General features: G+C 45.1%; 5 protein-coding genes and 1 long non-coding RNA gene across 7 annotated transcripts; all 6 read right to left on the reverse strand.

Moving 5' to 3' along the window:
- Positions 1–5,229: 5,229 nt before the first annotated feature.
- LOC1272279 (uncharacterized) lies at positions 5,230–12,056 on the reverse strand. 2 transcript variants are annotated; one of them, XR_009766527.1, is made up of 3 exons: positions 10,322–11,783; positions 6,529–9,759; positions 5,230–6,433 (listed from the first exon to the last, which is right to left on the reverse strand). It is a non-coding gene; the product is annotated as an uncharacterized LOC1272279 (long non-coding RNA). The 2 variants fall into 2 exon arrangements; XR_009766526.1 differs by lacking the exon at positions 5,230–6,433 and having other exon boundaries at positions 9,526–9,759; positions 10,322–12,056.
- A 2,203-nt stretch (positions 12,057–14,259) lies between these two features.
- Positions 14,260–15,268, reverse strand: LOC4575966 (uncharacterized). The gene is made up of 2 exons (XM_001230779.4): positions 14,566–15,268; positions 14,260–14,479 (listed from the first exon to the last, which is right to left on the reverse strand). Exon 1 carries the CDS (start codon positions 15,263–15,265, stop codon positions 14,624–14,626), a length of 642 nt encoding a protein of 213 aa, XP_001230780.3. The 5' UTR covers positions 15,266–15,268; the 3' UTR covers positions 14,260–14,479; positions 14,566–14,623.
- A 146-nt stretch (positions 15,269–15,414) lies between these two features.
- LOC11175556 (uncharacterized) lies at positions 15,415–16,598 on the reverse strand. Its single transcript, XM_003437012.2, has one exon. The coding sequence runs from the start codon at positions 15,876–15,878 to the stop codon at positions 15,510–15,512; it is 369 nt and encodes a 122-aa protein (XP_003437060.2). The 5' UTR covers positions 15,879–16,598; the 3' UTR covers positions 15,415–15,509.
- A 1,093-nt stretch (positions 16,599–17,691) lies between these two features.
- LOC5666779 (uncharacterized) lies at positions 17,692–19,936 on the reverse strand. Its single transcript, XM_001689339.3, has one exon. It carries the CDS (start codon positions 19,626–19,628, stop codon positions 18,864–18,866), a length of 765 nt encoding a protein of 254 aa, XP_001689391.2. The 5' UTR covers positions 19,629–19,936; the 3' UTR covers positions 17,692–18,863.
- A 912-nt stretch (positions 19,937–20,848) lies between these two features.
- LOC1272277 (cecropin-C) lies at positions 20,849–21,425 on the reverse strand. Its single transcript, XM_311222.6, has 2 exons — positions 21,256–21,425; positions 20,849–21,168 (listed from the first exon to the last, which is right to left on the reverse strand). Exons 1-2 carry the CDS (start codon positions 21,352–21,354, stop codon positions 21,088–21,090), a joined length of 180 nt encoding a protein of 59 aa, XP_311222.4. The 5' UTR covers positions 21,355–21,425; the 3' UTR covers positions 20,849–21,087.
- A 2,471-nt stretch (positions 21,426–23,896) lies between these two features.
- On the reverse strand, positions 23,897–24,589 carry LOC1272403 (cecropin-A). The gene is made up of 2 exons (XM_311223.3): positions 24,290–24,589; positions 23,897–24,200 (listed from the first exon to the last, which is right to left on the reverse strand). Exons 1-2 carry the CDS (start codon positions 24,386–24,388, stop codon positions 24,123–24,125), a joined length of 177 nt encoding a protein of 58 aa, XP_311223.2. The 5' UTR covers positions 24,389–24,589; the 3' UTR covers positions 23,897–24,122.
- Positions 24,590–24,715: the final 126 nt, after the last annotated feature.

Raw genomic sequence — 24,715 nt, forward strand, 5'->3', positions numbered from 1 at the left:
TGTGTGTGTGTGTGTGTGTGTGTGTGTGTGTGTGCTTGGGTGTGTAAATGTAAATATAGAATATCGTCATATCTCTGTGCGCAGCGTGGTGCGAGCGGTGACCAAACGAAATCTGTAAGAGACTCTAGACTAGCAGTACAATAAAAATGGAACGCTCCGATGGTAGACCGGGCAGGTATGCGATAGTAGTAGTACGCCGTAATCATGAAACGTTCAGCATTGAAGAGAACATTGCAGACTAACCGACGCACGGATATGAGTGATTTACATAAACTCATACTCAATACGCTCCCGGCGCAACCAGACTATCCAAAACTATTGGCCACACTTACGCTTAGCAGCTGGGCAAACAGACGCACACGGCAGGTACACTCCCTCCTGCATCACGCTCGATGCTGAGCTCGATCCTGCGGATAGGGCGGCAGGGAGAGTAAGGAAGTAACTAGGTATGGATGGTACGATATCGATATGTTTACCTCTGCCCGCAATGAGTGTGATATCAACATATAAACATATGCAGCAAGCACAAACATTAAAGGGCAAAAACCAAAAAATAAAAAAGCTAACTCAAACATCCACATAAGATCCTTCCACTTCAACTAGCTGGAATCTAACCTAACCCGTCGAAGCGTGAAGGTGACAAACCATGAGTGAGCTTTTTTCGAGCATCGAGTCGTGTCGTTGCCATAGGGCGAAATAATTGACGCGCTTGGGTCAAGCTTGAATCAAAACATATCCCCGACAATAGAGCCGTCAATAAATTCTGTCAATTTCCTTCCCCTCTTCGATGCGAGACACACAACCGTCATCCTTCTTATAAAAAAAAAAAACAAACAAACCAACAAAAACATTACGAATGCGTTGGGCCGACGGGAACACCCATACTAAAGCCTTGCCGTACTTAGGATATCAATCAATTACACGCCTAATTCTGTAAGTATTACACGAGTAACGCTCTATGCTAGCTTCCCGTTTCCCCGCCGCCGCCGTTCCAAACCATTACCCGTTGCGTGTTTGTTGGCAGCGCGGTGAAAATGTCGGCGAGCGTTGCAAGAAGTGTTGGACAGTGGTGACACGCAAATAGATCTTTGTTTTTTTTTCAATTTTACCGGACGTATTCGGACGAGATGCTATTGCCGAACGAAGAGGACGATCAGAGCTAATGCCATATCCTACTGAATGCAGTAAACCCGCACAACCCAAACAGGACGGAATAAATTTGGCGTAACGCATCCTAAAGTGACGGGTGTTTTTAGTCGTGTGCATAATACTAAAAAACACATACTGAGCTGTTAATTTTATAGGGCTTTTCATATTTTGTTTCACAAAAGTGTTGGAATATTTGTTACATAAAAAGTACTAAATTAAAAGCAAAAAAAAAAACAAACAAACAAAGAAACTATTATTGACTACTCACCGCTTACCAGCGCAAACCCATCTGGCATATAGGCAAATCAGGGGAGACAACCAATAAATGACCAAAAAGGTTGAGCTTGCGGAATGTTGCCGAATGGCACGGGGGGGAGGAGGGGGGGGGAACAAACCGCTTTCCTTCAACCTGCGCAAGGTTCTTCGGCATCGCCAGGCAAACTAAAGAACAATCCATGATATCATTAGCAAGACAAAACTAAAAAAGGAGATAATACACGTTAGTGGCTGTTCGCTCACAGCGTGATGCCAGAACTCTTAAGCAGCAGCTCCAATATCCAGTATTTATATGAGGAGAGCGGAGAAAAGAAAAAAATACAACACACAAAAACAAACAAACAAACCAAAATCAGATAAATCAAGATGTTATAAACTTAACCGTGGCAGGGGAACCGGGCAGTTTGAAGCGCTTTAGAGGGTAACGAGAACGGAACGGAAGAAGAGAAAATCATTAAACCCCGTATCGTCGTGTCGCTCTCCATCTTGACCTGATGTGCTCCTTCTCCTCACCCTCCTTCTCCTTCTCATCCTCCTCCTCATCCTCCTCCTAATCCTTCTCCTTCCCGTCCTCCCGCAAACGAGAAGGGACAGCTTCCACCCACTGACCGTTCAATGAGTGCTTTGCCACGACAAGTTAAAAAAAGTATGTAAAATTAAATAAAAAAATAACAAAAACAAACAACAAACATCGAAAAAATACCGGTCGGAGAAAGAAAAATATTTTCGTGTTCGTATTTTTTTTATTTTGTTGCTTTTTCCTTCTATTTACAACAGGTTCGAAACACTCCAGGAAGATGCTGCGGGAGGAGATCAAAATGGTAAAACACGAACTAGATACTCGTTGTCTGCGTGTCAGTTCTCCGAATGTAAACAGCGTGCCAAGTTTCCAAGCGTACGCCAAATTACACCTTTATGCATATTGTGGCAATATTGTCGAAGAAAGCAAAACCCAAAACGAACGACACAATCCCAACCAAGGTTAGGGTTGAACGACAAACGAAGCGAATATCCACGGTAGTGTCGTGGCGGCCAGTGTTCGAATGCTTTTTTTTTTATTTATATTTTCTCTGTCTGACAGCTCACTCCACTTAACCCCGACGCCAGCACTTACCTCATGGATGGTGAGATAATTTTAAATTTAACCTTCCCATGTCCAACCTACAAGAAAAGAAGAATCAATTTCCAGACAGGGCAAGTTTTTTTTCTTTTCTTTTAATGTAGTCCGTGATAGCCAGGGATTGGGAACACTTTTTAGGAAAAGGGTTGCATTGATGGAGTCTTCGGCACGTTTCCTGAAATGAAATGTTTGATAGCTTTTCGTTCGGAAAATAAACTGTAGTAAACAATACTTACGCAATCGGACAGTGTCGCTATCTACTACAAAAATTAAACCTGTTCAACGTAATGCCAATGAAGCAAACGCAAATGAAAAGAGTTGTAGCGTAGCAGATCTCGCGCACCGCATGGATTTAGCAGGTCAACGACTAGACCTTGCCGATCCCTGTATCCAAGTATATTCGGTGGTAGTGGTAGTGCAAAACTGGAAAAAGTAAGTGGTTAGATAAATCATGATTATTTGTTTTTCTCTCCCTTTCGTTCTCTCTCTCTCTCTCTCTCTCTCCCTCAGCTTGAATCATTCGTTTTTAACCAAACAACACTCAAGTTAGTGCTTTACTGTTTGATTTTGGCGTAGCTTTTCATATTTTACTATTTTTTTTTCAGTACATAATCCACGACGGTTAAGGCAAGAAAGATAAAAAGAAATGAAGGACAGCTCACAATAAGGCTTACAAGAGGGAAAGGGGAGGGAGGGGTGAAAAGGCCAGGATGAAAAACCCGCGGAACCAAAAATCTGTAAATGGATTCACCTTCAAAAGCAAAGTTTATCCTCCCGGCGTTTCCTCCAGCACGTTGGTGTGTTCGTAAGTGTGTGTGTGTGTGGGAGTGCAGGTATTGCTGACGAAAATGTACCTGTTTAAATGTATACAGTGTTTCATAATAAATAAAATTACTACGTGACACGTTTGCAGAACGAGCGCACCACTCAGCGAGCGCTGGGTAGGTATGAGTGGAGCCGTAGAAGGCGCGCCAGTAGGTTATCGCTTTATTTTACCTTCCGTGCGCCTCGCCAATGCCACAATGGGCATTTGCTAGGATGAAATTCAAAAAATCAACCTTTTAATAGCGCAATTCCAAAGAATAGGTTTTAATATATAGGGTTAAACTAAGAAAAATACCATATATGAGCTCTTTATCTTTACTGGTTCTCTAGAATAGACCTCTCAAAGTCGAGACTTCAACGCAGAAACATCTTCACTTTTTTTTAACAACTTTGAACCTTTGCAACTTTTTCAAATATGAACCAATTTTGATAAATTTAGACATTTTTAAAAAGGATATTTAGTCAGCTTTATAAATGCACAACCTGGCCCGACAAACTGAACCATTCCAAAAAAAAACTAAAATATTCCATTATTGCTTTGTTACTTGGGATAGTTGTATCGTGCCCGTATCCCCTCAGGATCTGATCATCGACTGTAAACCGCCAGGCACCTCACACCAAGTGTCAAAGTGCCGTATACAACACAACAACAATCCTGCTCTTTGTATGGGAGTTACAAAATCATTATTAAATTAAGTTTAGTGCAACATCTGAACGATTTTTAAGTCTTAAAACCTATTCTCATACCACCATAAGGTGTGTGCAAAGTTTCGTTGAAAATGATCCAGCCGTTTCGGAGGTAGCTCGCAACAAACACCGTGACACGAGATTTTTATATATATAGATAGATATATAGATAGTTAGATAGATAGATAAAATATTTTGAGTTAAGGAAATTTTATGCTAAAATATACGATAATAACTGAAGAAACTTCGTAAAAATTTTCATCATTTTTATTTTTGACTTGATGCCATAATGAAAGTGGTGTAGAGTGGCGTTGTCTCATATATGTCACATAATAGTGTAATATATTTACTATCAATCTGTGAAGAAATATTCTGCGATAGTTTGCGAACGCGAATTTTATTGAAGATTTTTCACATCAACTTTTTCTACAAACAGCCACATGCGTCACTAGGCGGCTCCATAGCACCAGCACCTTTCATTTCCATTACGAAGCCGTGTATCTTAGTTTAAGTTCATCCAATATGTAAATTTCTATTCTAATCTAACTTTATTATTAAATATAATGAAGCAAACCAGAACGAAATACCCTTTGGTCCTATCCCAGATTATAGACGGATGTAAGGAAAATTATTCAAAAATTATAGGCATAACAGGAAAACACTATGAATGTACCAGCATCTATTGGCGTTTTGGGAGTACAAACTCCCAAAAGTCATGGCAAACTAAATATTAGGATAGAGGGGAGTAGGCTACAAATAAAATTTTGCAACAAAGAAAATGCATCCAGCAGGACATTTTTTATGATGAGCTGTATTGAATACATTCTGATTCGTTAACCAGTTCAATATTAGTACCTACACGCACTAAAACAAAGACAGAGTTTAACTTTACAAATGAAGTAAATACTTTATTTGCAGCTATCGTTGAAACAAGTGCTTCTAATTCTATTTTTTCCGGATAGTTGTTGATAGTTCCGGATAGTAGCTTTCTAGTTTTATTACCCCTTCTGAAGGCAGTACAGGACCTGTAAAAGTATTGAATGAATATTGTGTGATATCAATGCATAGGAAAATGTGTAATTCCTATTTTTTTAAACAACAGATTTAAAATTTTAACCTTCAAGGACAAATAACGTGTGCTGTTTTTCATTACGAATGATTTAAATGCCTTTATTCATGTCTTTACAAATGAGAACTAGACGTTAGGAGCTTGTAATAGCATCCACCTAAGTTGTGTATGTATATTTTTAATATTCTTACTACCTGTGAGTAAAAGTGAAGAGAATACTGTTGTCCTATAAAAAGCGGAAAATATTGTCTTCAAAAGTATATTTTAAAATTGTCTACAATATTAGAAACAACAAATCAAAGAAAAAAACAGATACAAAATTAATAAAACTAATCAAAGTTCCTTTAAAGCACTATTTTATGTAGTGCCACCTGGTGGTATGAATGCGAGCTACATTTAAAATGTAATTTACTTTAATCATAATACTTGACTACAAACGATAAAAACTAACAATTTCTGCGAAAATAGTTTTATCCCGAAATTTGTTCCAAACTACCCATTGTGCAATGTGCCGGTCCTGTGCGTTCCCGAAAGCACGTTACCGGTGAGATCCACGAGCATGTGTGCGAATGTTACTTTTATGTCGTCTGCGGGATCCATACCGAGGCCCGAGGCTTCCGACGCCATTGCTACCATCAGCGCCAACTCAACCAGTCTACCGTTTTGATGAATTGGCGTAGTGACTTACTGTGAGCCCGGGACCCGCACTCACTCTCGATGATCTCTCGTGCAGCATTTCATCCGTTCGTTGTAATATATTTTTTTTCGTTATTTATTTTTGGAGCAGCATTTTCTTAACCGTACAATCGATTGACGGAAGACGCTCTCATTAAATTGGGCACCGGGTTAAGTGAAAGCAAGCTGACCGCCTGGATCGCAGCTGTGTACTTTGAGGTTATCTCATCCAGTCTAGTCACGCAATGAGCGAGCAGCTAATCGGGGTTGCGGGCAAAAAGTTTCAGCGTTACCGTTCGGCAAATCATCAAATCATAATTTAGCTCCAGCTGCCACCAGTATCTTCCCGAAATTGGCATCCATTTTCATTTGGCTCTCGGTCCCAAAAGAAGTGGAGCTTTCGCCCGACCCCGACAGGGGACAAACTGCACGTACGGGGGAATGGTTGATTTTGGAAAAGAGCCTTTTGAAGCGACTCGGCCGGGCAGCAGATAGAAAATCTAAGGCGGTAAATGCATCACCACTACTTACACATACACACATTCACAGACCCATACACAATCACACACATGTTCACATACGACCAGTCGCACCGTAAGCCCAAACAAACATTCATTCGGAGCGTCTGAAAGCTGTCACCTTAATTTAATTTATTGCCATTAAATGCTCAACCGCGTGGCTTACGGCTGCCATTTGCTCTGATCTGCGGCTGCCACTGTTTTCTTACCCTGGGTCCTTTTCCGGGGTGTTCCGGCTCAGTTCCGGCCCTCATCGTCTTCGTGAGCATCGGTGTTGCGGTGTCCGGCGGGAACGTCTTTGCCCGCCCGTCAGGTCAGAGAGGAATTGGTTAGTTTTTACAAATTTATTAATTTATCACCACGAATAGTGTGATCATGCGAGCGCTCGCGTCGGAGTACGTCTAACACAAGATCTAGGGGTGTTGTACTGTAACCGTGCGCACAGGCGGAAAGTAAACAAAATCGAGCACCGACAGCAGTTACATGCCGGAGAGGAACCGTAAACCTCACATAAATTCATTTCATTCACCAGTGACGACCAAGAACTGCGGCCCTTTGCTGCTTGAGGTTGAGGTTTTTATTCTAGCACTGCTGCCAACGGGCACAGGGCAGTACTCCCACGCCCGTCCAGTAGGCCGTGGGTTTGGTGAAATCCACACTAGATTTGCGGTTAATTGACATTTACGTACGCGACCGGCACGGAAAGCTTCGACTGCCGTTGCACGGGTTTCGGTCACGGATGGCTGCCGCTAAGCGTACCGAAACGTTATGTATTCGTTTGTGTGACGGTGCATATGTTTCGTTAGTGTGACGAGATAAGCGCAATACGTTACCGCACTGGCGCACGGTCGGACGATCTTGCCGCCATCGCCCGTGTTTCTTCTGAGAACGCGTTGCTGTTTCAGAGAAGTGTTTATCTTGTTAAGCTTGTTGTACCGAAGTTCAACCGAAAAGGGCCGCAAATGTAGGTGTTATCAAGCGGATGTAACCAAAAAAATTCTTTAGGAGATGTTTGGAAACAAAATTCATCGGAAATCGAATCTGCAAATGAAAAACAAATCGTTGCATTATTTAGTATGCACTCACATTATAGACATTCCACAAACATTTAAAATCCCTCTTTCCTTCAAGCCAATGTCCGGTACAGTGAAAAAGTACCTAAAATGTATTTAGTTTCACGCATTAGCAATGGTACATGAGAGTAACTAGTACACTAAGAGTGTTTTGAGTATTCGTCAAGCCTTGAGAAAGTTTGTTTGAACAAAAGTTTTCGCCCATCCTGTCAAAAAGTGATATTTCAATTTGGTTTTAAAAAACTTACTATGAGACCACCTGCACTACATACACTTTGATTCTAGATTCCACCACGTGAGCTCTTTAATGCACCTTGGGGTAAATGTAAACAACACCGTGTTTTCGAACAGGTGCTCGAATCTAATTCTAGCTTTGAGGCTAATAATCTAGACTAAAAATTGCAGGCTAGTTTTTTGTGTGGAGTGTTTACCTGATTTCAGCATCCAACTGTCAAACTCCATACAAAAAAATGACTAGAATCGTGAATGGCCCCATTTATAGTTTTAATGTTTGTAGTTCGCTATTTCCTTCCGCTATTTTCTATTACTGGTGTAGAGCCACCGCTTCGCCCGGATGATACTTGCAGACATAAGAGGAAACAATTCCAAATCACTATTTGTATTGCTGCAAAATAACTATTAAAACGACCTTGTATCAGTTTACGTCTAGTAAGAGTCAGGAGAAAGAGAATTCCTGCTAATCTTTTTTCCAAAGTAAGCAAGTTTCATCACAATTGATTTTTTAGCAAATGTTCTTCGACACGTTGTACAGCACACTTGTAGTCATACGAAACACTTCCAAATGTCAGTTTAGGAACACAAATCATATAGTTCGTTATGTGAGATTTTACTAGTTATGAGAGGATATTAAGCATTTAGGTTGCTCGTTATGAGAAAAAAATCGTTGTAACGGAGTACTTTTTATGAGGGGTCCACTGTTTTTTTTTGCAACGCCAGTTGTATCCTTTCTTGCAACAAAAATCGGTCACAAACTCTCGATAGGGATAAGATTAAAGTCGTTTTCTGGATTCATTTTTCAGGATGCTAATACAGCTAATCATCAGTTATACCTTCAACTGCGGTCATTTTAGCGTATAGTTTTCATAGGTCCATGACAATATCTTGTTTCGTGAAGTGGTATCGTATTGACATCTTTTACCGGAATGCGCTCATAATTTGTTTGAAAAATTAACTATTTAATTAAGTCGCAACACCCTCCATCGCACACCAAATTGCCCTATAACGACGGCAAAAACAAGCGTGCAGTGAAAATGTTGCAACGGCTTGAGACCCACAGACGTAACGCATTGCGCCACCGTAACGCTAAGAGTTGTACCTTACTGTTACCCATTTTTGGCATTTGTATGCCCTGTTATGAATGTTAATATTGTGTTACTAACATTTTAAAAGCTAGCATCGAAAGTAAATTTGTGAGAACTTGCATTATGAACACCTTTCCGTTTTTCCGTAAATGTCCGGCCCTTATTCCAGCGTACCCAGCTTCGATATGCCGTCTGTGTTTGCGCCAGCGTGTTTGCGACGGCATAAAGCATTCTAATAACATTTTGATTTATGCAGTGTGACTGGTCAAAATCAAACATCCCGTTCTGTCGCTCGCTCGGAAATGGGTAGTGGATACATGGAACGTTGTATGGGGCATGCGACAGCAAGGGGAGGAAAAGGTGCAGCAAAGGTCCTCGAACCAAAACCGTACCAAACCCCTGATGCAATAGATCTTTTCGAACCCGGTCGGATGCATGTTTTAGCATCACCGTTGCTTGGGATGGTCAGTGGCGAGCACGAACGTGCGGGGTAATATTACGAAAATAGAGTAATAATTCACCGTAGGCAAAGCTCCAACGTGCGGGTTTTGTTTGATCGTAGTTGGTGCGTTGGAAGAGTTGCTGGAAGAGCATTTGTCTGCACACTGTACATCAGAAGATATGAAACAGAATCGGTTCATATTGTGCGGTACTACGTAGGAAAACCATAGCACCGGTATGTCAATAACGCAGCACAAATGATGCACACAGAGTACGATTGAGTGTGAAGAACGTTTATCGGTGATGATGATAGGAAACATGCCCCAAAACGGCCTGGAGCTGGATCCAAGGTGAGCGAGATACGCCGAGAGTAGTTAGAACGATGGTAGCTTTTATTCAGAAGCACTGGACGTACGGTGCCGTAAATTGATAACAGTTGATAGGGGTAACGTGAGGCTTATAGACGAATAGGGTTTGAAGTAGGTCTGCTTTTTGAGCTCCAGCTTGCGTCGTGCGTCTTGGAAGAACTGGTACAACGATGCTGTTTGTTTTGTCTTTTTTGTCTTTGTTTTGTCGAAGACGCAAACATCGCAGGATCCAATATCTGAAAGAAAGAATAGAAAGAATGCACTGTAAACCACTTGTAAACAAACTCTGTGAGCGGTTTTAAGAATACGCTAAGACACATATGCCCACACAAAACTTCAACAAAAACACTCGTGGTCGTACCAGCGCCAGCACCGATCAGAACTGTACCACCTTTCGGCAGTATCCCCATATGTCCTCTTTATGGTGTTTGGGACACTTGGGGGTGTTGGGCGAGGATAACACATGCGCTAACCGCTTGTCCTCGTCGGTAACGCGGTGGATAACGCGCACCGCCTCCACACTCGGCACCTGCTCGCTGCACAGCAGCACCAGGGTAAGCAGAACAGCACCGGCGAACAGTACACTTTTCGCTTGCATCGTACCAATGGTTGTGTTGTGGTGCTTGCCGTCTAGTGCCACTCTTAAATAACTGTCACAAACTGTCGCTCGACTCCTACACGCTCGATCCGCTTGCTGGAAGCTATCTCAATCGGTAGCGCCAAGCTTCCCGGTAGTCACTGATGCCGCATGGTGGTTAGCTTATCAATTAGGCAGGTTAAATCGAAATTCATTTTTACCTATCAGCTGCTAATCTGCGCTGCACGGTCACCGGTTCTTAAAATTTAAGCACCTCCAGCTACGAACGATAATGCTGTCTATAGATGTACGGAGGTTGGGGAAGTTGGGGCAGCTTTCCAGGAACTAGCCGTCGTTTTCCGACACCCTTGGGGAGGGAGGTGCCACGCATCAAAACGATATAGTATTGCGACAGATACCACGACTATCCGTCACCTGGCCGTTGCCGCAGCTGCTGCCGACCAGATTAGGCGACCGGAGTATGTTGGCATTGTTGACGTCGGCGGCGGCGGCACTGCCCGTGGAGCTCTCCGGGCGACGGAAGATCACTCTGACCGCGCTGGTTGATGGTGGCAGCAGTAGGAGCAGCAGCAGTAGCACCGAAAGCTGCACTCCCAAACGTGTTCCCAGTGCACTCATTCTTGAAGGTGTTGTGAGGTTTGCCGGACTCCTAGTTGCTGGTTGGTTTTATGCAGCGCTGCCCGACTCTTTGACAGCGTTGGTAGTGAAACGTTGTCTTGCGAGTAGAGCCGGACGAAATCCCAAGCCCGTTGACGCATGCATACACACTGTCAGGTATTGAAGTGAATGAGAATGGTATTTGTGTGTGTGTAGGTTTGTATATGTGTGTAGGTGTGTTTGTAAGTGTGAGGAGTTAACCCATCACTCGACGGCACCGGGAGTGCCGATCGAGCTGATAACCGGGCTGGCAGAGCTTGGGCGAGTCGAAAATGTTCGACTTGTTGACAGTCTTAGTGTCGTTCTGGTCACGTTCCGGCTTGTAGAAGATAACCCGGCGCGGCGACCGTGGCGTTGACAGGATGGCCGCGCGGTCGGCCCCGGTAGCCTGTGCCGGCACGCTGCTTATCAACACCACCACGACCAGCAGCAGCACCAGCGCCGCACTGTACCGCACCATGGCCGCAAAAGCGAATAGGGCGCAAATGGTAAACAAAACAGAGAGAAACAGGACAGAGAGAACAATTGTAATCTAAGGCACTAAAAACCACGGAAGCGCGAGAGAGATTCCTCGGCGGCAAGAGGCACGGGTACAGACTGACTGACCCAGCTGGAGCGCGGACACTTTCGCAACGGGTCCACCACAGGCCCATCGGAAGTGCGCACCGTCACACCGGGTGTGTTGTTTGCATACAGCGAACCTCAGCGATAAGATAAGAAACGATGCTCTCGAAGAGAACTTCCCCAAGTGTTTTTGCGCAAAAAAATAAAGCAAAAAAATCCCCTGCTCGGCACAATTTCGTCGCGAATTTACACGTACACCCTGATGGCCTTAACATGGTGGCAATTGAAGCCAGCACGCTCTCTCTCACACACACACACACACTCACACACACACACACACACTCACACACACACACACTTTTTACCTACAAATGGTTGCTATCGATCTCTCGAGACGGACCCACATCAACGCAGCTGCAACGTCTAGGGTAGTGTTGGGCCAATCTGATTCAGATTTATGATTCCGTGTGAATCTTTGAAATGATTCAATGAAGCTAAATCCCGGTTGGGAAGATTCTTGATTCTAGAAAGGTTCATGAATCTCGAAAAATTCATATATCTTGAAAGATTCACAAATCTCAAAAGCTTCATATATCTCGAAAGATTCACGAATCTCAAAGGATTCATGAAGCTCAAGGAACGCATAAATCTGCAAAGATTCATAGAGCTTGAGCTTATTTTGAGTCTACTTGCCAGCCTTGGCGTTATAACATATCTGGCTATGCCAGCCTATACCGGCTTTCGAGACTTCTTGACAAATAGTTTTGCTTGACTTGTTTTGCTACGAGGGGACAGTTGATGCGAGGCTTGAACCCACGTCAGGCATGGTCGTTAAATCGTGCGAGTTAATCACTGTACCATGGGACCGCAAAAATTTACTATTTTGAAAATCATACATCTCTTAATGATTCATGAATCTCTGGAGATTTATGAATCGCAAAAGATTAATGAATCTTTGAAAACTTATGAATCTTTTGATATTCATAAATCCTTGGAGATTCATGAATTTGACAGATTCTTGAATACCTGGAGATTCATAAATCGTAGGAGATTCGATTTGAGATTCGAATCACTCATCGCTGAAGATTCATATGAATGAATCTCAATGAAAGATTAATGAAACCCAACACAAGTATCGCCCACCGCTATATATATAACGCTACAATATAACATAATTGTAGAAGTACAGTTTGGTTTTAGGAAGCAGCGATCGGCGGCACAACAGTTGCAGCGCGTCCAACAGTAGTTGATGCCTCGAAAAGAAGTGGTAAAAGCACAGTCATGGCCCTTTTGGATATAGAGAATGCATTTGACAAAGTGTGGCATTTGATGTACTTATCCGCAAGATGCATGGTTTTCCGGCGTACACATAGTCGAGATTGTGCGCGGCTACCTCTATGGACCGATATCAGCTGTTTACATTGGGTTATGCCAAACTGACTTATGTACGAATAACGCGGGTGTACCCCAGGGGGGCATACTTGGTCCCCTGCTGTACAACTGCTGTACGGCTGATGTCCCCTGACAGTGGGAGCGGGCGTGGCTCTTGTATTATTATAGCGGATGACACAGTCATAATGTATTCTGCAAAGCACGTCATCACTTATGGGCAGGTTTACAACGGAGACTGGACGCTTTGGTCAGGTACTTCCAGGATTGGAAGACTGTGATCAACAATACCAGGTTTCAGGCGTAAGCCTTCCTTAGCAAGGTTTTAAAAAGATATTCAACCCGTTCATTTCAATGCCAAGGCGGGTAACATAAAGATGAATGACATCGTCATCCCGTGGGCTCCTCAAGCCCGATACTTGGGAGTGATTTTTGATGGACGTCTTACATTCAAAGCACATGTACGCTACATTTAAAAGAATACTTCAATGCTGTTTAGGAAGCTATATGGCCTTTCGAAAAATCGTCCAGCGTTGTCGTTGGAGAACAGGATGGTTAGCTGTAATTAAATTGGTCTTCCATTGATAACGCACGAATGTAATACTTGGGGCCGAGGCTCTCGAACAGCAACCTCAATGAAATTTTTAAAAAATTAACATCAGTTTTTTGTCGACAATTCTCGGTCTTCCTAAGAGATTCCCTACGCGAGAATTGCAGGTCGTGCAGGTCTCCCAATGATCAAAGATCGAACAATGGCCGTAACAGCCAAACTATGAGATAGGTGTTTTGACTCGAAACGAAATAATTCAAAATCTCTTCCTTAACTCTAATAAAGAGGAATTACCAATTTTAGCATAAATTAGGTTTTAGTTAGTTACATTACTTTGTAAATACTCCTTTCTCCTTCCCCCTCCTTCTATCAAGAGAGGTTAATGTCGGACCATTGATCTAAAATATGAAACATAACAATAAAAAAGCGTTGTATGGCTTTACAAAGATCCGGATATCCTACGGATAGATTATGAAAATATGAACATTCTAGCGTAAACACCATAAAGATATGACTCCTAGATAAGAAGAACCATCCATGTAAAAAAGAAATGTATAAACACTGTCACTTCCGACAACAGGTCTTTTCTTTGGCGAAATTATAATCTTTTAAATGAGAAACAACATACGTTTGTTACGGCACACGTAAATTTTATTCGCAGCGGCTTAAATATCTTATCTGTTGACGCAATCGCAAGAAAAGGTCTGACGTTCCTTTATCCTTTTCCCAGACCGTTGTCCCTTTTCCCGATGGGACGAAGGAAGAGACGACGACCTTCTGCCAACGTTCGCTTCGGTAGAATTATTCGAAATTGTTCTTAAGCTAAAATTAATTTGTTGCTAACAAAATAATAACGCAGCACAAATGATGCACACAGAGTACGACGGAGTGTGAAGAACGTTTATCGGTGATGATGATAGGAAACATGCCCCAAAACGGCCTGGAGCTGGATCCAAGGTGAGCGAAATACGCCGAGAGTAGTTAGAACGATGGTAGCTTTTATTCAGAAGCACTGGACGTGCGGTGCCGTAAATTGATAACAGTTGATAGGGGTAACGTGAGGTTTATAGACGAGTAGAGTTTAAAGTAGGTCTGCTTTTTGAGCTCCAGCTTGCGTCGTGCGTCTTGGAAGAACTGGTACAACGATGCTGTTTGTTTTGTCCCTTTTCAAGGAAGCAAACATTGCAGAATCCAATATCTGAAAGAAAGAAAGAATAGAAAGAATGCACTGTGAACCACTTGTAAACAAACTCTGTGAGCGGTTTTAAGAATACGTTAACATACATATACACACACAAAACAACAACAAAAACACTCGTGGTCGTATCAGCGCCAGCACCGATCAGAACTGTACCACCTTTCGGCAGTAGCCCCATATGTCCGCTTTATGGTGTTTGGGACACTCGGGGTTATTGGGCGACGTATTGTTTGCCGCCGTTGACAGTGAATCCGCCTCCTTGATGACGATGGTGCCCGCTGCCGGCTTGCCGCCATATTTGGTCGCCGTGATCGATGGCCGAAACAGGTAGTTGTAGTTCGGGTTCTGGTTCTCGTACACCGGCGTCCGGAAGGTGGTGTGCTCGGGGCGCTCTGTCGTCGTCGTCGTCGTCGTTGCCGCAGTGGTCCTCCTCGTCGTCGTCGTTGACGTACTGGTCTGTAGCTGGAGCTGCAGCTGCCGGGCAAGGAAGCGATTCACCAGCGCGTTGCCCACGCCGTACCGTGAAGGTTGCGCCTCGGTGCGGAACACCTCCAGCACCTCCTCCACGTGCAGCTCGGCCGGCTGGGAGGGTTTGCGCGTGCGCAGATACTTCCGGTAGATGCCGGGCTGGTCGAGTGCCGACAGGCAGGCAAGCGCTGCCACTAGCAGGGTGAGATGCGGGCCAAACCGCTCCATCCCGGTGCTGATAGTGGACTGGCAAAGCGGATGCGGCCGCTGTGCCGCTTCCCAAAGCTCAATCCGAATGGGCAGCAGTGACAAACACATTTTGCGATTAGTGCACGAAGCTATGACCTATGACCAGAGGCAGATAGAAGGCAAACAGATCTAACCACAGCAAACAGAAGCCGCTGCGGGGCATGTATTTCGGATGCCTAACTTTAGGCGCTGCTTCGGGGGGGATCTCGCTCACCGAATGCGATGTAATCAAGAACAAAACTTTATTTATATTACAAAAGCTGGAGAGCTTTGTCAGCGAGCAATCGGTCGAGCATCCAGTCCACAATCATCATCAGAATCCGGTAACTGATTTCGCAGTGGTGGTCGTTGTGCTGGTCGTTACCTCCGCCTCCTTCGAGTCGCTGCTAAACTTGTCCCGCAGGTAGTCGCGCACGTTCGTCGCGTACTCCTTCGCCTTGACCGAACCCTTCTTGACGCCGTCCTTCACCTTGACGACGCCCTCCTGCACGCCCTCCTTCACCTTGGTGGACAGGTCGCCGAAGAAGCCCTTCACACGATCGATCGTGCCCGGCTGCTCCTCGCTCGAGTCCAGCTCGGCCAGATCGAGATGGGAGCGTTGCTCCGGCACCGACTTGGACGCAACCATTGCTGCCGCGACCACCAGCAGCACACCGACGGACAGTAGCACCTTCGAACCCATGCTTTCCACTTGCGCAGCGTTTACACCCGAAAGCCAGACCAACACTACACTCTACACCAGCGACGATTCACCGGCAGACTGATGGCTGGAAGTAGCGTGGCAACGTTACAAACCCCCGGTACGAAAGAACCTTGAGCCTTGGGCAGATTTCTCCCGTCAAACACAAACACAAAAACCACACCAAGCAAAACGGAAACACACCGACGTGACGCTCGGCTAGCTAAGACCTTTCCGATTTCCCGAGGACAGAGAGTGTACGACGGAGCGCGCGATCGAGCGCTAATTAAACACACGAGAGCAAACGCTGGCTGGCCGGTCGCGCGGCTGAATGCGGTGTTTCTGTCCGGCTGCCCCGAGTGCCAGTTGGAAGTGGCACGATCCACCCGTACCGGCCCCGGAGTGGGGGTGGACCGTACAACCGTCTTTACTGCGCAGCTTCCGACCCGGGAGGTAGTTGATTTAATAAATCAACATTGATTAGATGAGCGAGTGAGCGTGTGTGAGGCGTCCGAAGGATGCATGGCGCGAAGGTGAAGGCGGCGGAAGCAGATCATCCAGCCAAGCTAATGACGTCGCCGTCGGCGCTCAGCGGCACACAATCCCTTCATGCATCCCCCCCCCCCCCCTCTCCGGCAGCAATGCGTCAGCCAGGGTCATTACCAAGCGACAATCCGGCGGGCGTCATATCCGCAGCACATTGCTGTACCGTGGCAGTCGTTAAAAGGGAGCTAAATTGCCTTCTAATTAACAAGCTGCGAGACAAACCGAAGTTACTGGACTGGCAGCGAAAAGGGACGCGGAGACGAGGGAATGATGTCACCTCATTTAACAGCAGTTAACCGGTTTTGAATGATCTGTACCGATCAACAGTGCCGATTGGGAAAACGATCAAGTGTGCCGTACTGCAAAGCTCACTACGGAGCGAGCTGCAATAACGAGCAATAATTCCGCATTCTGTCAGCATTGACAGCTGTCAGCAAACGGCAAGTACAACAACACAAAGACACGGAAATAATTGGCCGCTTTTGTTTGCCTAGCAATGAGTAGCATCTAATTCAGCGTTGTCAAACTCATTTGACTCCGCGGGCCAAAATGCTACTCAAAATAGTAGTACTCAAATAGGTATATTAAATGATACAAAAATCAGATCGTTAGTAGTTCTTTACATTTCATTTCGGGATTGCAGTTACGTTACAATAGTTAAAATTTTGATGTAAAACAAAAACTGTAGCAGCATATTTTCAATTGGCCATTGGTCTCTGCTATTTCCAACCTTAAGTCCAAAATTTCCAATATTTTCCAAGATTTAGTACGCAAAAATAATCGCTAAAACTGGTTTTGATTATCAATATTTTTGAGCGAGTATCGGTTGTGAACTGCACTTACGTACGTTAGAAATAGTGAACTCTTACTTTTGATACTGCCCAAGGTCCATAAATTACTACAAGTCGGTTCGGCCAGCCAAGTTCAGAAATCTTGATTTGATAGCCGAGGAGAGCAAAGTGTCATACAAATCCTTAGCAGCTGGTACTCTCTTCAGGCCAATTTCCATAGAAATCCTCGTTGATTATGGCGACCAAATCATAGTCATAAGCTCAGCTATAGTTTACCTTAGTATCTGTTGGTTTAGCGATTTTGTTATTTTTTCCATTTATTTTTCTAATAGAAATTGTTTGCTTAGGTCACCAAGTACCTTGATTGATTGAAAAAGAGTAAGGTTCCAAACCGGCATACAGCATGGGTACGATACTTCCGGAATTTTACGATTTTGTATGCATTTGAAGCCAAAATTCGAGTTGTTGCTATCATCAAATATTTGTTACTAACAAATTTATTCGTCGGAAAGGGTATAACATAGGTTTGATTGAGTTTTTTTTGTCCATTTTTGTAAACTTTTCCGGATCGGAATGCTCATTTTCATCAAAATAAACATTTTTTTATTTTTCATTTATAACTCGAACAGTTTTTGAATTTCTTATCTAATTTGGTGGATACACCCGAGGTATAGAAACAAGGTAGGATAACAACACCGACAAAGTTTTATGACAGGTGTTCGGAATAGAGTGATGCGTACTGTAGAAGCAGAAACGCATCTACAAATAAATTTTGGCTCAATCGATCGCGGGCCACCAGTTTGACATCTCTGATCTAATTGTTCGCGGGAAACTGTTCGCCACTTGCTTACCTTTTTATGTTCTGCCGTCATGCTCTCTCTCTCTCTCTCTCTCTCTCTCCCCCTCTCTCTCTCTCTCTCTCTCTCTCTATCCCTCTCTTTCACTCTCCCTATTCTTATTCTATTATATCTTTCAACGGGCACAGGGCACAGATGATCCACACCAATTGTTCCGTTTGCTAATCAAATGAAATTTATTTCCTTTCCCTTTTATGTGTTCTTCTGGCGTGCACCGTGCGTCTGCTGTCCCATCCGCACGGAGCTGCTGCTGCTACCTCGGTAAGTCTCCAACACCTCCAGCAGAAGAAGAAGAAAAAACCACCCAAGCACCGTGTGGGGATTTATTTTTCTTTTTTTTTCTTTTCCTTTTTTTTTTGTTCTTTTTCTTCAGCGTCTTGCGTTAGCTCATTCACCGTGCACAGTGTGTGTGTGTGTGCCGTGTGGCAAGCAAACGCGCGTCGGCCGCGTATTAGCGGTAATAGAATTAAATTAAAAAATCACACTTCCTAACGAAATGGCGCTCTAGGTAAGAGGGGCACAGGGGGGGGGGGGGGTGGAAAGAGGGTGGACGAGAAAGAGAGACAGAGTGGGAGGGTTTCTGTGGGATAGAGAAGCAAGGGTGGGAATCACACAATCCCCCTCCCCATCCCCGATACAAGGGCATCCGTGAATGCAAATCATCACTCCCCAACGGACAGTTTCGAGGCGTCGACGCGACGGGACCATCGTAGGAAAGAGGGAAACGGAGGAGGATTGAATGGAGGAGCGCCCCTCCCCCTCCCCCCCCCACTCGCCACTTGCACTGCGTTTGCTCAGAACACATTTCGACACTTCCCGTTGACCACCTCCTGCCCGCTCTTGCACGCGAGCGGCCCGGCTATGATGAACCGGTTGTCGACGGCGACGGTCGTCGTGACCAGGGACTCGGTGACGTCCCGCTCGTCCTCGCTGCCGTCGAGCGGCTTGACCGCGGTGTAGTCCTTGTCGTTGAAGAAGATCCGCTCGTCGTCCTCGTCGTCGTTCGGCACGATGCGGGCCGGTTCGTTCGACACGCCGATGGCGGCGGCGTCGGACAGGCCGGCGGCACCGCCACTGATTGCTGGCCGCACGGTTGATGGGGCGACCGGGGCGGTGAGGGCCGACGCGGTCGAGGTGGTTGAGGAGGTGGCATTGCTGGCGGCGTCGTCGGCCGGTGCGGTCGGGGTGGACGGGTCGGGCCCGGCGCCACCACCGGTCAGCTTGCTGCGCACGTAGTCGTACCCCTGCATCACGCCGTCCTTTACCGAGCTGGCGGCGCTCTCCAGGCTCTCCTTCATCTTGGCCGTGCCCTGCTTGAAGGCGGACGTGAAGTCGTCGAGAAAGCGGGACATCTTGCTAGTTTCGGTGGTGCCGCTCGCCACCTCGGTCACCTTGGTCGGGAGGAGCGACTCCAGCCCGGCCGAACCATCGGTGGCCGTTGGCACGGGCAGCGGGTTGTGTGCCGTCACCGTGTCGATCGGTGTGCCGTGGGTCGGGTTCGAGCAGACCAGCAGTGCTGCTGCTGCTGCTACACACAGCCACAACAGTTGCGTTGCCATTGCCGAGAAAAATGGAACAAATCCACCAAGGAAGCTCTGCAGAATGAATCTCGGCGTTTCGAATCGTTTTGCACAGTAGGTCACGGCGATAAAACCAAACACCAAAACAAAAACAAAGCGGCTACGTCACCGGCTGCTTAGCACAAAACTTTCTAAACTCGAACAGACTTGCAAACACACATCCAAAGCCGAAAGAAACCACGCAAACACCACCGCACATACAGCTAGAAACGAGGCAGAATGGCTCAACCAGCTGCTCGCAGCACCGGAACACGAATGACTGCCAACCAGCGACGAGCGGAATCCCGAAGGCCCGAATTCAGCTCAGAAGATGACTCGGTGTGGCAGCCGCCGCCGCACTTCCCGCCGTCCCGACCCGTGCCCATCCGCGGGCGTAGGCGATGATCGTGTACTGCCCCAGTACGCATACATGCGAGACCGCGGCAAAGCCCACGGCCGAAGCGCACTCACGTCAGCAATCCCAGCACCTGCAGCCGTCCGGGCCGGGCCGGGGATGCAAATTCGCCCCGCAGTTGGATATGCGGATAGAACCTGTTGCCACCGCAGGGTCCCGTGCGTCTGTGTTGGTGTTGGCGGGGCGGGTGCACACGTCAATTGTTGTTTGACGTCCGATCTCGACGCCCCGATTGCCGATGGGAAACCGAGCTCGAGCGCACGAGCGTAACATGCAAACCGGAAGGTTTCGTGGCTAGCCGTCGCGGAAGAGGAACCGACGGACGGGGGTGATGAGAAAGAGGGAGAAAAAAAAGGTCGGTTGAGGTGGCAGCTGGAGAGGTAAGAAATCGAGAGACACACATAACGGTACACGAGAGGCCACCGAATTCGGAAGGGCTGCCGTTCGGGGCGAACCGGTTTGGCCGGCGATCTTGAAGAACATTTGGCGTGTACTATTGGCGATATGCTCATCGCAGCACGCTCAGTGGCATCGAATTTCCATTTCCGACTTCTCCAATGTTTGGTGGAGACGTTAGGTGCAGCGACAAAACAACGCGCTCACACTAACGCCCTGTTTGTCGAAGAAATTATACGCTCGGCCGGCTTGAAGAAACATCTGCCGCGAAAGCGGGGGGAAATTGCGCCCGCAACACTTTCGATTCTAGCCCACTTACTTACTAACCGGCTTCTGCCCTTCCGCTTCCCATGCCCGTGTCAATGAAATTGATTCACAAAGAAAACGCAAAGGCTATTGGCCGCCGAGGTTTGAACTGCTCACGTATTAAGGAAGTTGGCCCGAGACAGGCACTTTATTGGAACGGTTGTGCCTTGCACGGTGGCGTTGATTAAGGCGTTGTAGTAAACACTGTACCGCGCCAGTTCGTTGACGTCGGTGTCGGGTGACGGAATTGATTGCAGAGGGATCGTGATCGGTTTGGAGCGGGTGGAGAGAACTCCCCACCTTCGGGAGGGAACGCAACAAGAAGCTGGCTAGGGGGACCCATTATCCAACGAGACCCTTTACGCCCGCCGCCAGCGGCAAACCCTTCTGGGCTGCATTAGCTACTCGTCGGCCTGCGCCTTCCTGCAATGGAGATGTATAATGCATTAGTCATCGGTGTGATGATGTAGACAGCAAATCGCCAACACTGCCGCCGATCCCAGTACACACCACTTTCTTCAGGAACTTCTTGAACCGACGACCCTCGGTTTGGCCCAGGAACGCAGCCATCAGAACCAGCGCGACGAGAAAGATCAGCTTGAAGTTCATGGTGCTGCTGTTCGAACTTTCGGTTGGTTTTACACTCGCGAAGCAGGTGCCGGAACAATTAGTGAATCGCTCTCAGTCAACCGGGCGCATTTTATAGTCAAACTGGAAATGCATTTGTTGACCGAGTGGTAAAGTTTAATTGAGGCAGATGCAACAGCGACAACATGGTTCTGGTGTTGTTTAATTTTGATAACTTCTAACACGGAAAGGTACGGGCTCAAGTGGCGATGGTTTGATAGTTCCGATAACATTTGCTTCCGTCGTCGTTATCTTACTACGGTCAGATGTTTGTCCAAATCTTGTGTCGCTCATTGACTATTCGCTCACGACACAAGAATCAAATAAAATCGTGGTGATTAAAAAAATGATACTATAAGGTAAAGAAAAATTAAGGAAAATAATCTATAACTCCTACAATATTTTAAACAGAAGTTAAGATTTAGGGGTTTACAGGGTTTTCGAAGACACTTTCAAATGTGCACATAATCTTTCATTTTGACTATAACGAACAATATTTTCGCTCTACAATAGTAAATTTGATTTTTGGAAGTCATAGATGGATTTTTAAAATTAAACATATATTATATAAACGTTTAACAACATTTGTGCTTCATTAATAACGTGAGTTGGCACTGTGTAGTCAGGGTGTTTGAAATCTCTAACCTTTCTGCTCAGAGAAGCACTGTAGGAGATTTAATGTTTACGAGCATCGAACCATTTTTTTAAATCTAAAAATCATGATTTTGGAGCTAAATATTAGTAATTTAACGGTTTCACATCACAAATTTCCAACATTTCAACGAAAATGTGCCTTTTCCGTATGTTGGAACAACTGAACATCGTTGTACTAATTATCGCCGTATGCCATGGATTCTTTGTTTACAACTGTCATTTTGATCGTAATGCAAAGTTTACAAGGGGATAAATAGGGTTTCTCGTTGTTGTTTTAGTTCACCAAAATCAGTTTCATCAAAATAACAGACAAAAAGGAAGATTTTAATGGCTTTCATACGAAAATAGCTTCACCTGACCACCGCTCCTATGGTCATAATGCCAAGTGCACATTTACTTCCCTGGCCGCTCATAATTGAACAAGTCTCGATCAGAATGTGAGCCGTTCTCAAACACATTGGGCTAATGGCTACGATTCTTCAATGAAACCGGCTTCACAACACATACCAATTGCGCTTTGGTTTAGATTGCACGATCTTGATTTACGCTTTGGTGTAAATATGCACGTTTTGTTGCCTGCAGCGGCAGTAATAACACTTATGGCAATTTTGCTGGGAACACTTTAGCCATTATGGGAACCTTGAGAATTGCAATTGGAATTTTCTATTATTTGAAATAATTTGGAATTGGAATGGTTAATTGGAATTTTTCATTATTTCTATTTCTAACAGGACATCAAAATTTTAAAACAAAATTTACAACAATCTAATCGGTACATCGATGACACATTGTAGCCATAACTGGTAAACTTAGCATAATTTAATATTCTTATTTATGATTTGCAAACTTCCTACTCATCATCGATGATGATCAATCATATCTTTATTTGAACATTAGCGGAATGTTTGCATCATCGTATGCTTCAAACACAACGGCCTTAGTTGTTTTGGCATATTAACTGCATATATTCTCTTCATTAAGTCGTTAATACTTGGTAAAAATTAACTACATTGATTAAACGTGATTGTTAACAGCAACTTTATAACTAATAATGATGTCCCAACCATCAAGAAAATAACCCAGTATAGTAAAGACGGTAAATATATAATAGGTAATAAAATTAGTTACAAGGTCTGACTAGCCTGTACTACATCACCACGTAAGCCATTACACCATGTATGAGTACAAAGAAGATTAGTTAATTTGGCTACCATTTCGATTTATTACAGTTAATTATAAGCCTTAAAGCTAAACCTTTTTGGCACCAAGCAATACAAATGGTCTGTTGATGTTGCGTCGTATTGTTTATTATTCTGACACGTGCCTAGTAACAACCAGTTGATCATCAAACGAAAACTGAATTCCAAAGGCATAAAACTCAAAACACGTGGGGTTAAGAGGCCAGCACCATCATCCACGGTCCAAAACGAGTATGGAGCAATTGTGCCATTGAGGTTTGAGAGTGCTTTGACTAGCATAAATACGTGTACATGTTGATTATATGCATCTTCAATAAAATCAGATATCTGATGTGCAAAAGCTGTGCAACAACTTCCCAAATAAATACCACTGGACGCTGAAACTCCGAGTGCTGTGTGTTTATTCGAGCATTCGCTTGCATTGGATGGCTCTTCTGTGGCACAGACTTGACATATTTCGGGACAGTCTGTCGGTTTGTAGCTTCCTAAATTGAGACAATTGCTTTGCTCCAGATAGTCGTCAAGGCTGACCTGTGAAACGGGGTCGGATGGATCGGATCGGATGCGCGTGACGAAATCAATCGCTCGACCGGATGATACTGTAATACGCTAGATGAGAGCCGTGGTCGTGATATTACCCCATTAGAGTCAAGGTAAGGTACTGATAGCAGTTGCAGTTAGATAAGAAGTGAAATTTATTTGCCGAACTAGTCAAGATCTGTTTACTACATGCTATAATTTTATCACTTTTCCCCTCCCTGCCCACAGATCTGTTAAAGCTGTTTCATCTCTCTCCCTCTCTCTCTCTTTCTCTCTCTCTCTCTCTCTCTCTTTGCCATATCATGTTAGCAGAGCCGTCGTCTTAAGCACGAATAGAACCATCCTCCTGCCGACGCTCTAACCGAGCGCCTTAACGCCTGCCACCACCGGTAGGGCCTTCTCTGCTGCCTTGAACACTCGCTTGCCGGCTCCCTCCTGTGGACAATGAAGTTTTAACAAACATCAGCAACAGTGAGCCTTGTTTTAGAAGCTCCTCCGCACGGTGCAACCCATCTAGTACTTACAATTTTCTTTCCCAGCTTCTTCAGCCGTCCCGCTTCCGTCTGACTGCAGAGCAATAGCACTGCCAGCACGACAAAGATGAAGATCTTGGAGAAGTTCATTGTTGTTGGGTTGTTTGGTGGTTGGTTGGTCTCTGGGTTGATAAGATGTTTGCTGCAGGAACGCTTTGAACCGACTGTTGATACCTTTGCATCGATTAGCTCCGTTTTATATACCAAAAAGCGTTACCCCGGAATTCCTGGGGATCCCCGTACAATCGATCAAAGGAATAATACGCGCGCGTTCGATGAATGTTTTTTTTTCTTTCTTTCGACCGTTTCCAACCTCAAAAAGTCCCCTTTTCCGTGCGCCCTACGGGATGAGGGGGGATTCCCACCGCACGGAAAAGGGGAATACCACAGAGCATCCTGTACAAACACCGACCGAAA

This window comes from Anopheles gambiae, chromosome X, assembly GCF_943734735.2.
Source record: "Anopheles gambiae chromosome X, idAnoGambNW_F1_1, whole genome shotgun sequence".
NCBI classification, from domain to species: Eukaryota; Metazoa; Arthropoda; class Insecta; order Diptera; family Culicidae; genus Anopheles; species Anopheles gambiae.

What these genes read in the sequence shown, in the direction of transcription:
- LOC4575966 (XM_001230779.4), bottom strand. Translation starts at nt 15,265, where the DNA reads ATGTGTTTGTCACTGCTGCCCATTCGGATTGAGCTTTGGGAAGCGGCA.
- LOC11175556 (XM_003437012.2), bottom strand. Translation starts at nt 15,878, where the DNA reads ATGGGTTCGAAGGTGCTACTGTCCGTCGGTGTGCTGCTGGTGGTCGCG.
- LOC5666779 (XM_001689339.3), bottom strand. Translation starts at nt 19,628, where the DNA reads ATGGCAACGCAACTGTTGTGGCTGTGTGTAGCAGCAGCAGCAGCACTG.
- LOC1272277 (XM_311222.6), bottom strand. Translation starts at nt 21,354, where the DNA reads ATGAACTTCAAGCTGATCTTTCTCGTCGCGCTGGTTCTGATGGCTGCG. An exon ending in AGAAGTTCCTGAAGAAAGTG is followed by an intron (nt 21,169 to 21,255) that starts GTGTGTACTGGG and finishes TCTCCATTGCAG; the next exon opens with GAAGGCGCAGGCCGACGAGT.
- LOC1272403 (XM_311223.3), bottom strand. Translation starts at nt 24,388, where the DNA reads ATGAACTTCTCCAAGATCTTCATCTTTGTCGTGCTGGCAGTGCTATTG. An exon ending in AGAAGCTGGGAAAGAAAATT is followed by an intron (nt 24,201 to 24,289) that starts GTAAGTACTAGA and finishes CATTGTCCACAG; the next exon opens with GAGGGAGCCGGCAAGCGAGT.